General features: G+C 45.0%; 1 protein-coding gene across 9 annotated transcripts in view; it reads right to left on the bottom strand.

The window, feature by feature from the left end:
- DOCK9 (dedicator of cytokinesis 9) overlaps positions 1-12467 on the bottom strand; it is a 989328-nt gene that overhangs the window by 359752 nt on the left and 617109 nt on the right. For all 9 annotated transcript variants that reach the window (XR_011194943.1, XM_069205169.1, XM_069205175.1 and 6 more), the window contains exons 27-28: positions 7126-7197; positions 762-908 (exon numbers count right to left, since the gene is read on the bottom strand). Coding sequence is in view for 8 of the 9 variants with exons in the window: in XM_069205169.1 (XP_069061270.1) it covers positions 762-908; positions 7126-7197 (219 nt within the window). In the remaining variant the exon portion in view is untranslated. The remainder of the gene's footprint in view (positions 1-761; positions 909-7125; positions 7198-12467) is intronic.

Below are 12467 nucleotides of genomic sequence, written 5' to 3'. Positions count from 1 at the left end.
CCGAGGAGCAGGTAAATTACCAATCAGGGCCTAGGATCAGACATGCTGACATCTGAGGACAGAGCCCAAGGCCTGGAATCAGACATGCTGACATCTGAGGGCAGAGCCCAAGGCCTGGAATCAGACATGCTGACATCTGAGGACAGAGCCCAAGGCCTGGAATCAGACATGCTGACATCAGAGCCCAAGGCCTGGAATCAGACATGCTGACATCTGAGGGCAGAGCCCAAGGCCTGGAATCAGACATGCTGACATCGAAGCCCAAGGCCTGGAATCAGACATGCTGACATCGGAGCCCAAGGCCTGGAGTCAGACATGCTGACATCAGAGCCCAAGGCCTGGAATCAGACATGCTGACATCAGAGCCCAAGGCCTGGAATCAGACATGCGGACGTATGAAGGCAGTGCCCTCAGATCAGGGAAGCAAAATACTCCTGTGAGTAAAGTAGCAGTAGTTTAAATGTGGAGCACAATGAACGCCGGTATATTGGCCAAAATGGACAGCACGTCATATTTTCAGTGGTGGTTCTAGGAAACCGCAACCGTCTCGCACTCCTTGCATGCACACGTCAACGGCGCTTCAATGGGCTGTCATGCAACAATCACAGGAAAACCTCAAACAAAAACAGAAACAAACCCTCAAACAAAAACAGAAACAAACCCTCAAACAAGCCAGTATGTGTGAAGGCCCTCTGCAAAGCTAACGAGAAAGCAGCTATACTATGAACCAGAAAAGACAGTCAAGCCGAAGAGTTACATACCTTCACAAAGACAGCAAGGCTGTGGTTTGCGTTTTTGGAGGCGTCTGGGTTGTCTCTGTACTTCTGCGTGATGTGAGGCATAAGCATGTTCACAAGGGTCTCCACCGAGTGGTGATAAGAAGCAGGAAACCTCTGGTTGCGCAGCGACTGGAAACAAAAACAAACACTGATGTCTGGAACTGTTCAAGGCCGATCAGTCCGACATTAACAATTGCACCGTTCACTATTAGATGCAGGGACGCTGTAAGGCATGGGCAAAGTGCGCCCTGGCCCAGGGCCCCAGTCTTTTAGGGGGCCCAAGACAGACCGAGCTCTGGTTTGTGGCGAGTCTTGCCCTGATGAACTTGAATAATTCTTAAGTAGATTGTTTTGAATACCGTTTTCCTTTGTTTTATTTTTAATGTGTGTGAGAGTGTCTATTACATACATTTTGCAGATACATTTTATGTTTAAATTATATGCAATATGCATTACAAAAACTTTCTTTTAGATCAAAATAGGACCCCACATATGAGAAATGGAAGGGTGTCAAACAGATTATTTTCAATAATATTAGTGAGCAGCAGCTTTGTTACAATATTGAAAAAAAGCCATCACTATCCATGAATATTGGGTGTAAACACATTTAGAATTAAGGCGTGTGCCTGTGCAGTGTTAGTGACCTGGCCAAAAAGGGCAGAACAGAACTGAAACTGGATCATAAATACAAAAATGTTCAGATTGGGGGGGGGGGGGGGGCGGGGGGAATGGCAGGGTGCATATGCTGTGTTAGTGGTGCACTGGCTGGCAAACTCTGAGGCCGGGCATCACAGAGGGAGTACCAAGGGACCCAGTGGCAATCCTGGAATAGCACTGGCTCGTTGGGTAGCCGCAATAGGCGTGAAACAGACATATCCAACGGAGGCGGCAGAAGACTGGCACTGCAGAACGTAAACTCAGATGAACTCAAGTAAAACAGGTGCGTGATCTGGGAAAGAGTTGAGTCAAATTCTCCGAAAGCCCTGAAAGCAGCCTATGATCAACGGGGGGAGGAGCTCTACTCATGAAGGCAGAAAGTGTTGAAGTGATACATGAAATATCTTTCCATTCTGCCAACTAAATGTGCTTTATTATCTTCGGAGCTGTACACATTAAGACGGAGTTTTCAACAGAGATTTTGTGAATTGCACAGGTGAGGTCTCAGCACTGGCTAGATATGATCTCTCCAGGCCGAGCACACCACCAGGACCGATGTCCTGTTCTACGCTAACCACCCGTGTGTGGCCTACAATCGCAGTTGTACGCTTTCCAAGCACTAGGTCATTCCCAAGTTTATTTTCATGTGAATACTGTAGAAAGGGCAGTTACTGAAAACATCTATTTAAGCTTGGTAATAAAGGTACACCTAGGAATATCCTCATGTACATGTGGAGAAATGGCATCGAACATCTAAGAGCAGGATATTATGACTGCTACCAACAATTACAGGGTTCCAAATGGGTGACTTTCTGCTAAATACAGTAGAGAGGCTGCACAAGTGAGTACAGATTACAAAAAAGGTTAAGAGATATTTACTAACAGGAACCGATTTAAGAAGAATCAGTCCTTGTGGAAGCATAGGCCTTTCATTTCTCATTTTTGGAGGCCTTAATTTTAGATACTTTATTGAAACTTCATTAGCATACATCGCAATAGGTAGCTAACCTATAAAACAACGTGGGAGTTATGGGTAAACCAGTTTTATTTTACATTATCTTGGTTTATATTGTATAATATAATATCAAGACAAGAATGTGTTTGCAGTGGGCTATAACGAATAGCAGAGATAGTCCAAATCCGCTGCAGGTGTGAAATCTAACTTCAGTGTAAATTTTGGAAATTAACTGCTGCTCTTAAATTTTGGAATTTTCTCAGATTTTGAACTCTGCATGACCTTTCAGGAAAAGGAGCGAGCATAACGTAGCATCACACGCAAGTAGGATTGATGACAACCAAGGAGGCAGACCATCCATGAGAGCTGCAGCTATTAACAGATACTGTCACCAACTGAGGCAGCAGATCACCTTGGCTGCAGGCTGAGATGAGTAGGTGGCACCTGTACAGTGAGCCATTTTGTCAGCCCAAGTCACCAATCAGAGCTACTACAGTTCCCCAAGAGTACCTGAGGCAAGAACACTTGTATTCCTAAATGTAAACATCTGGAAAGGGGAGCTGAAGGGACTCCTATCAAAGTGTAGGAACCCTGGCATTAGGATACAGAAACCCATGAAGAAAGGTGGGCATACATGTAAGGGGCACAGACCTCCACAATAGGATTGGCCAAAGATTGAAGGCAGATATGCTTCAGGAACTAAAATACCCTATATAGTTCCACCTGCAAAGGAATGCCAACTAAGGTAATTTGACACAATTTGCTTATTTATTTATGCAGTTAGATTGAGAGGTATTAATATTCATGGTCATTGTTGTTTTCACATATTGCTTAGCTTTCCTTGGAGATGTTTGCTTTTTTCCCCTAGCATAAATCTGCAACCACATGCACACACTGGTATATATTTTTACTAACGCTTGGACTCCCTTTAGTGACTTGTTTTTCTATATTATATGTGTAGGCTCATCTTTGGTAAATAAATGTGGTATTGCTTTCCACAGGGGGTGGGTAGGATGAGGGAGTAAACGGTAAAGAGTTGGACATTTGGTTTTTTAAATATTTTCACCTGCACATGCTTTGTGACCTACATCATCATCTACTTCCCAGAATGGCCAATTATCTCACCTCTTGTAAGAAATATCCCTTTTTCAATTCTAGTTAGACTCCGCAATCTTAACCTTAGGTCTGCTACTTAAAGTTGAAAATGTTAAGTGCATTGGAAATGTGTGTGTATTTTCCTGGAGCCAGAAAGTGAAGAAGCAAAAAGAACAGATGATGAACAGATGATGAACTGATTGCTGAACAATGCACAGATTCATCTCCAGTCACAGTTCTGGGTTTTATCTATCATTTTTTTTGCTCACCACATCTGCTAATCAGTCTTGACCCTGCTCCCCAGGGGAGCAGTCCAGCCTGAACTGCCAGGCCAGGTCCTCTCTGGACTGGAAACAAGCATCTTGGGATCGGTTTCAGGGTATCAACCCTCTTCAGCCAGGCTATCTTGAATCTAGTGGCCCAGTGAGCATGGGACCTAAGTCTGGGCATACCTTTCCCACTTAGGGTGACAAAAGCAAAAAGAACAGATGCTGGACGGAATGCTGAACAATGCACAGATTCATCCCCAGTCACAGTTCTGGGTTTAATCTATCATTGTTTTTGCTCACCACGCACACCCCAATTTGGACCCAGACATATGCAAATCAGTCTTGACCCTGCTCCCCCTGGGAACCGTCCAGCCCGAACTGCCAGGCCAGGTCCTCCCTGGACCGGAAACAAGCATCTTGGGATCGGTTTCAAGGTATCAACCCTCTTCAGCCAGGCTAGCTTGAATCTAGTGGCTCAGTGAGCATGGGACCTAAGTCTGGGCATACCTTTCCCACTTAGGGTGACAAAAGCAAAAAGAACAGATGATGGACGGAATGCGGAACAATGCAAACACTCGTCCCCTGTCACAGATCTGGATTTTATCCATCTTTTGTTGCTCACCATGCCACCTCTGTTTGGATCCAGCCATATGCAAATCAGTCTTGATCCTGCTCCCCATGGGAGCAGTCGAGCCAGAACGGCCCATCCAGGTCATCACCGGACCGGAAACAAACCCAGGATGCCCAGAATGCAGAAAGATGTTTATTAACATAGTTTTCCTGGAGCTTTGGAGGCTCCTGGTAAGAGAGAAATCAGCCTGTAATTGCTTAGGCAAAGGGGTTTCAAGACTGTTTTTTTTTTAAATAATGGTTCGACTCCCACTTGCTTCCATTGGAAAGGGACAAGTCCACTATCAAGAGATAGATTTACCAAATCAGTTAAGACAGGAGCAATGTCTTCTAATCCCTGAGAGAGAATCTGGGTAGGTGCGGAGCCTAGAGAAGAGCCAGAATTTACTACCTGCAGAAGGTCTGTAATGGTCTCAGCCGTAAGGTTGGGGAAGGCAGAGAGATTTGCATCCTGTTGAGGTGATGGGACCTGAACTAGATTGCTTAACTTTTAAATTTGGCATGTCAGGGAAGGAAGAATATATATCCATTACCTTCTTCTGAAAAATGCATGCCTAACTGTGGCTTTGTTCAACAGAAGCTTCTAGGGTGAAACTGACTGAGTTGGGCTCAGTAATCTCTCTTAGAACCTGAAAGATCTCTTTCGGAGAATTAGATGATCTTTATTTTTTTTCTGAGTAGTAAGAGGCCTGAGTGGCTTTTATTTCAGCATGGTAGTTTCTAAATGATATCCTATAGTCAAGTTTCCTGGTCTCATCATAAGATTTTCCCACATCTTCTCTCAACACGCTTACATTCCTTTTTTAGGATGAGTAAATCAGGAGTTGTACCATGGCTATTTCCTACCACAATAGGTGTTAGTTAGTATACAGTTCTGCCGATAGAACTATGTGCAATGAATTGGCGATCCAATCATTGAACCTACAAGAGGATAAAGTGATTCGTTCTGAGAGGACAGATGTGGGGACTTCCTATATGGTGGACCAGTCCTTAAGATTCATTTTAGATCAACAACGAGCCCTGCGCCTTGTTGGGTAAAGAGAGGTGAAGGATCAAGGAATTAGTAAATTCAAAGTAAGCAAAAAATTATCTAACCAGGAGGGGAAGGGGGGTGGAGGGGGCGGGTTGTACCTGTAAATCAGTGCAACAAGAAAGATAACCTTAAGCTACACTTCAGATCAGCAGACTAAGGAGGTTGTGCAAGCATGGGTGGAGAATATTTAGAACCATAATAGATGGCGCACCACAAACAGCATTTCTATGAAAAACTGGTTTCAATGAAAATATAGGTATACTAGATCAAGAACGACTATGGCATTCTATTTTGGAAAAAGTGAAATAATTGATGGTATTTATTTTGGCTGGTTCTGAAATAAACTTCATGAAAAACAAAATTACTCATATTCTAAGGTGACTATTTCAGGTCCACAAGAAGCTTCATTTAAAACGTAATGACAGGTTGTGGTGGAAAGTCATAATTAAAGAATCCAAAGGTTCCTGGAAGCTTTATTTCAACAGTGCCTTCCGGTTTGTCTACAGTAGTTTTATTTTTTCGGGTTTTCCTTGTTTGCAGGTCGGTGCAGTGAACCAGGTGTTCTACAAAGTATCATAGTTCAGACGGGACTATTTTTCTTAATATATAAAGTAAAAATTAAAATCGTCCCTACCTGAACCACTTATATAATACCAACACATCAACATTTTATTAATTATAATAATGAGCTTTGTAATTTCATCTCTGCATGATTCTTTCTGTAGACTGAATGACACGGCTATACAGAAATATCTAAAACATGTAAAAGGTACATTACAAATAAATTACTAGCGCGTTGTAGGCAATGTAAGGGCCCTTCTGCACCTAAAAAAGGCTGTGGCCTTTAGATATGTAGAGGACTGCCCATAATGATAGCAGATTGTGCGGTCCAGACATGGTAAATACCAACTACCCCTGCTTCTCTTTCTAGGCACAGCAGCTCCCATCGGTGGCCCCCACAGCAGCAGGAAGGAGAGTGTGCAACTAGGAAAGGTGGCGCGGATTTCAGATAAGAGGAGGATGGTTTGCTGATGATGAGGCATACACAACTGCAGTTAAATACGCGTGGACTGAACTTTCTACCAGACCACAACTGCCCTAAATGGTGCTGATTTTCATGTAATTGTTGCAGGGGTTGAGGGAGCAGAGGGCTCTAACCGACAGAACACAAGCTTTCCTTGTTCACTTTCCTGACCTTCCACTAGGACTGACACAAAGTTTTGAGATCTGCTGCCACTGTGGAGAGGAGGGCAAGGAGCACTGCTGCCTACGCCTGTCGAGCTAGGATTCTTCACTGGACATCAGTAAAACTGCCATCGCATTTGTGTGTCTGTCACCAGAAAGTCTTAGGAAAGAATCCTTCGGTCAGCCTCCTACATATCTGGCCACCAGAGGACGAGCAGAAATGAGGAGCCACTTACAGCGCTCATCTCTTTACTGACAGTGCAACGAAGGGATGAGTAAGTCTAGCACTTTTCTGATCATTGTTACTGAAGAAACAACTCAGTTGAGGGCCGCATCTCTTGCCCGAAGAGCCTTTCTTGACGTGCTCACCCCCCTTAAATATGCTGAAGGATATTGAACATTTCGAGTGTATCAACTGGGATAAACATGTTTGGAATCCAACCAATTTTCCTGTTACACCACAACAAATTACATATTACTCAACAAGCAAAACTTCACCATGTGCCCGCAGCTTTTACATACCTTGACTTTAGTGTTTTCTATTAAGTGCTGGGCCATTGATTTTATCAACAATTCAAAGAAAAACCAGGAATACTGAAAAAAGAAAACAAAAGATTTAGCTGTTGTCGGCAGGTCGTTTTGTTAATGGCTTAGACTAAAACAAAGCTAAAGCAAAGGGTTGTTCTGAAAGAAAATCACAAAGGTCTGATTTATTGCCTTCATTCACCTCTTTTTACCTCACTGATCTATTTCCATTCTCTGCTAATCCTTGTCCCTTTAAGCCATATTTAGAGACACATAGTCAAATACTTAAAACAAGTAGGCAAAATATACATATTTACAACTTTTTTCAGAAACCACAAAAAATGTTTGCCAATTGCGAGAGACATATTTCATTTGTATGTCCTTACTTATGGTAAGAATGGTTAAGCATATGCGTTTTATCACACTACACTTCAAATTCTTAGTACCATCTATTTCTACTTAAAATATTTGAATACTATTATATATATTTTTTCCATGATAAACTTCCTGCCCTATGAGACCTTTAATCGCTATGCCACTACGATAAATACTGTAAACATACGAAAATAAAACAAAAGTAACGTCTAAACCCTACCATATATTAAAACATGCAAACTGAGTTAACAAAAAATCAATTCGAAGTTTGAAATTTGACGTGATGCTCTTATTCAAGTAGACAGGTATGCACACAACAAAATACATTAATTTGCATTAACAGATCACTCCTGTCCATCTGCAGTCAATCAAACAATCAATCAAAGGATTTATAAAGCGCGCTACACACCCATTATGGTCTCAAGGCGCTGGGGGGGTGGGGAAGCTACTGATCGAAAAGCCATGTCTTGAGGCGTTTCCTGAATGTCAGGTGGTCCTGAGTCTGGTGAAGGTGGAGTGGTAGAGAGTTCCAGGTCTTGGTGGCTAAGTAAGAAAAGGATCTTCCTCCAGTGGTGGTGTGGCAAATGCAGGGTACGGAGGCGAGGGCGAGGCTGGAGGAGCGGAGATAGCGGGTGGGGGTGTGGAAGCTGAGTCTGTTGTTGAGGTAGGCTGGGCCTGTGTTGTGGAGGGCTTTGTGTGTGTGGGAGAGGAGTTTGAAGGTGATCCTCTTCGATATTGGTAGCCAGTGAAGTTCTCTGAGGTGGGGACGTCAAGAATGAGGCGGGTGGATGTGTTCTGGATTCTTTGCAGTTTCGTTTGGAGTTTGGTCGTAGTTCCTGTATATAGAGCGTTACCGTAGTCCAGTCGGCTGCTGACCGGGGCGTGGCTGACAGTTTTCCTGGTTTTGACGGGGAGCATGCGGAGAGTAATGTAGCAGGAAGAGGAGATGGCGTTGACCTGCTGAGTCATGCTGAGTGTGGAGTCCAGGATGAATCCCAGGTTGCCTGCGTGGGTGGTGGGCATGGGTGCGGTTCCCAGGGAGGTGGGCCACCAGGAGTCGTTCCATGCTGAGGGGTTGGTGCCAAAGATGAGGATCTCTGTCTTGTCTGTGTTTAGCTTGAGGCGGCTTGATTCCATCCAATTGGCGATGTCGTGAAGTCCGTTGTGGAGGTTGTTCTTTGCAGTTGTAGGGTCATTCGTGAGGGAGAGGATTAGCTGGGTGTCGTCTGCGTAGGATACTATGTTGATGTGGTGGGTTCATGCGATGTTGACGAGCGGGCCATGTAGACGTTGAAGAGCGTAGGACTAAGAGATGATCCCTGGGGGACACCACAGATGATCTTGGAGGCTTCTGACAGGAACAGTGGAAGGCGGACTCTCTGGGTTCGGCCGGCGAGAAATGACGAGATCCAGCCGAGAGCTTTGTCGCGGATTCCCGCGTTGTGGAGGCGTATGTGGAGAGTGTGATGACATACCGTGTCGAAGGCTGCTGAGAGGTCCAGGAGGATGAGTGCTGCTGTTTCCCCTTTGTCGAGCATGGTCCTAATGTCGTCTGTGGCAGAAATGAGTGCAGTCTCGGTGCTGTGATTTTTGCGGAACCCGGACTGGGAGGTGTCGAGCGCCTTGCTGTCTTCCAGAAACTGGGATAACTGGCCGTTTACGATTTTTTTGATGACCTTAGCTGGGAAGGGGAGGAGGGAGATCGGCCGGTAGTTCTTGGGGTCGTCTGGGTTTGCCTTGGGCTTCTTTAGCAGGGCGTTGACTTCTGCGTGTTTCTAGTTTTCTGGAAAGGTGGCTGACTCGAAGGACCTATTGATGGTGTTGCAGATGTGGGGCGCGATGATGTTGCTTGCTTTATTGAAGATATGGTGTGGGCAGGGGTCCGATGGTGAACCGGAGTGGATGGAGGCCATGGTGTTGGCGGTGTCTTCTTTGTTGACAAGGGTCCAGGTGTGGAGGTAGATGTTGCTCGGGGCATTGGGTTTGTGGGTGTTTGAAGTCAGCTGGTGGGTCTGACGTTTGAAGCTGTTGTGGATTTCTTCTATCTTTCGACGGAAATGGGTTGCAAAGGAGTTGCAGAACTCCTGTGATGGCAGGGGTTCGTTGGAGCAGGTCCTGGGGGCGGAGAGCTCTTTGATGATGCCGAAGAGCTCTTTACTGTTATGAGTGTTTGTGTCAATGCGGTTTTTGAAGTGGGTCCTTTTGGTGGTGCGGATCAGCTGGTGAAGTTTGCATATGGTATCCTTGAGTGCGATGTGGTTGGAGTCAGTAGGTTCGAGGTGCCATGTTTTCTCCATTCTGCGACATAACCGTTTGGAGTCCAGTAGGTCTGTGGTGAACCAGCTGGCCTTGGTTCTGTGGAGGGTGCTGTTTTTTTTTTTTGAGTGGCGCAAGGGTGTTGGCGCAATGTTCTATCCAGCGATGCAGGTTGGTGGTGGCTGTGTTGAGGTCCGGGGACCCAGGAGGTTGGGCCTGGGCGAGGGTGGAGATTAGTTGTTCCGTTGAAATTTAGCAGAATTGCACTCCACTGATGACCACGTTACCTTCGTCTGGGAAAACTCTTTCTGATGGATGGTCTGCTTAACTACAAATTCCTCACCTTAGAATAATTGCCAGGTGCGACACTGGCTCTGGAAACGTTTTCTGGATTGCTCACACTCACTCATGGGTGGAACCATATGGCTCCAAGCTAGCTTTGCACTGCCCGGAAGAGTGGAGCTATATATGAGAGCCAACCCTGCGCGCTGTCAGATTCTTGCCCTGAGGTCACTCCTCAGAATGGGGATGTAGGAAGGCCGTTAGGAATGCAGTTATACAGTGTATTCACTAGAAAGAGTGGTACCGAAAGTAAGCATCTTAGGGCCTGATTTATATATTGGGGAAGATGGTACTTTGTCACAACATAGCTCCCTCTCTGAAAATACAGTGGTCCACCTGCAAAATGTAATTGTTTGGAAACTTAAGTTTGGCCACGGCAGAAACTACTCTGTCTCCACCATGGACAAAGTTCTCCACTGGCTCTGGGGTGTAAGGGCCGTTGCAGAGATGGTTACATGTCAACCCACCCAATTTAGATGGGTGGTCATGTAGTCATTTTTTTACTATTCCTTACTGCCAGGCAAAACCTGGCGGCAAAGACAGTAAAGCCAGTCTAATGCTCCTCTCGCCATGGGAGAAGACTTCAATGGCGAGGGAAGCATTACTTTTATTCTTAAAAAAAAAAAAAAAAAAAAAAAAAAATTGGGATTTTTTTTTTTTTAATGAAAAGAAAAAAAGAATAGTTTTTGCTGCAAGGCTGCATCCTTCTGGTGCCTTTATAAATGACAGCCTGCTTGGAAGTCATTAATAAATTAGGTGGGTGGCCCCTTCACCATGACGTGGGTCCCTTGCTTGCTACGCCACTGGATTTAAGCTAGCCTAGCTGATGAGGGGTGATACCCCAAAACCGGTCCCAGGATGCTTGTTTCCGGTCCAGGAAGGACCTGTCCGGGCATTTAGGGCTAGTCTGTTCCTATGGGAAGCAGAGTCAAAGCTGATTTGCATATGGCCGGGTCCAAACTGGGGTGGCATGGTGAGCAAAAGAAGGATGGATTTAACACAGATCAGTGACTAGGGGTGAGTGAGTGAAAAGTTTCAGCACTCAGTCCATCATCTTTTTATGTTGCTATGAACGGGTGAAATGTCATCACAGTGGACCTGTTGTCAAGGGAGTGGTGCTTCATGAACATGTGCACTGACACCCATCTCACAACTTGGAAGATTTCAAAAACATGCACTCCACGTGTAAATGTAGTAGCAGCAGCCTTAGCTTTGGTGCTATGAGCTCTCATCTATTACAGAAACGACTTCTTTGTCTGTGCATAGCAGATCTTAATGAAAAGAACTATCCATCTGGATAGGGTCCTCTTATACACCATTATCTCTTTCTTTGACCTGAAAACCTTCACAAAATGATGATGGTACACCCAATGGTCTTTGGTACAATAATTGTAAAAGCTTACAGCCCTTTTAGTGTCACAATGAAGAATCCTCTCTGCCACTTTTCAAGGGAGAGTGAGTTCAAGGAATGACGGTAGAGTGACGGACTGTTCAATATAAAAGGGAGTCACAACTTTAGACTAGAAGGGTACCCAAGACCTCAGCACCATTTTGTCTGGAACAAAGGTGGCATGAGAGCAGCTGCATGTAGTTTACTGTCGCAACAAACCGGAATGGGTGCAATGAGGAAGACAGTATTTAAAGTGAGAAGACACAGCAAGAATCTGTGCATGGGCTCAGAGGGCATACACATGAGAAATGTCATGAACAGTTTAAGGTCCCTCTGTGGAATCACAAACGGTTTGAGAGGGAACATCTATGTCAACCCTTTAATAGATGACATCACAACAGGTGTTTTAAACAAAGACGGTTGGTCCGGCAAATATAAAAAGGTCCAGCATATAGCCTTTATTAGTACCCACTGCAAGTCCTTGCTGGGAGAAAGACTAAATGTACAACACAACAGCCAACAGTTTGGCTAGGATCTGTCCTGCGGACTTTATACAAGGCTACAAATTTGTCCAAGTGCCTGGCATAAATTGACTTCTTAGGAGGGCTCTTGGCAGCAAGGATGACATCCACTACTTCAGGTAGCACCTCCAATGCAATTATCTGCTGCAGTTCAACCTTAACGCACGGAGATATAGATTGTAAAGGTTTGGGTGAAGGACCCTGCCCTCCTGCGACACAAGTTCCTCTTGAAGTGGGAGCCTGACCAGAGGGCTGATGCTCATGCCTAAAATTTCTGGGTAGCACACCCTCTTTACACAATCTGAAGCCACTAGAATGACTTGGGCCTGGGTTTTCCTTATCTTTTTCAGAACTCGGGGCAGGAAAGGCAAGGGCAAAAAGGCATACCGGAGTCCGTGTTCCATTCTAGCTGCAATGCATCTCCTAATGAGTCTCTTCACAGAAAATTCCACACA

The sequence above is a fragment of the Pleurodeles waltl genome, chromosome 8, assembly GCF_031143425.1.
Source record: "Pleurodeles waltl isolate 20211129_DDA chromosome 8, aPleWal1.hap1.20221129, whole genome shotgun sequence".
NCBI lineage: Eukaryota > Metazoa > Chordata > Amphibia > Caudata > Salamandridae > Pleurodeles > Pleurodeles waltl.
Note: the sequence above shows the minus strand (reverse complement) of the source record. Positions and strands in the feature narration are given on the sequence as shown.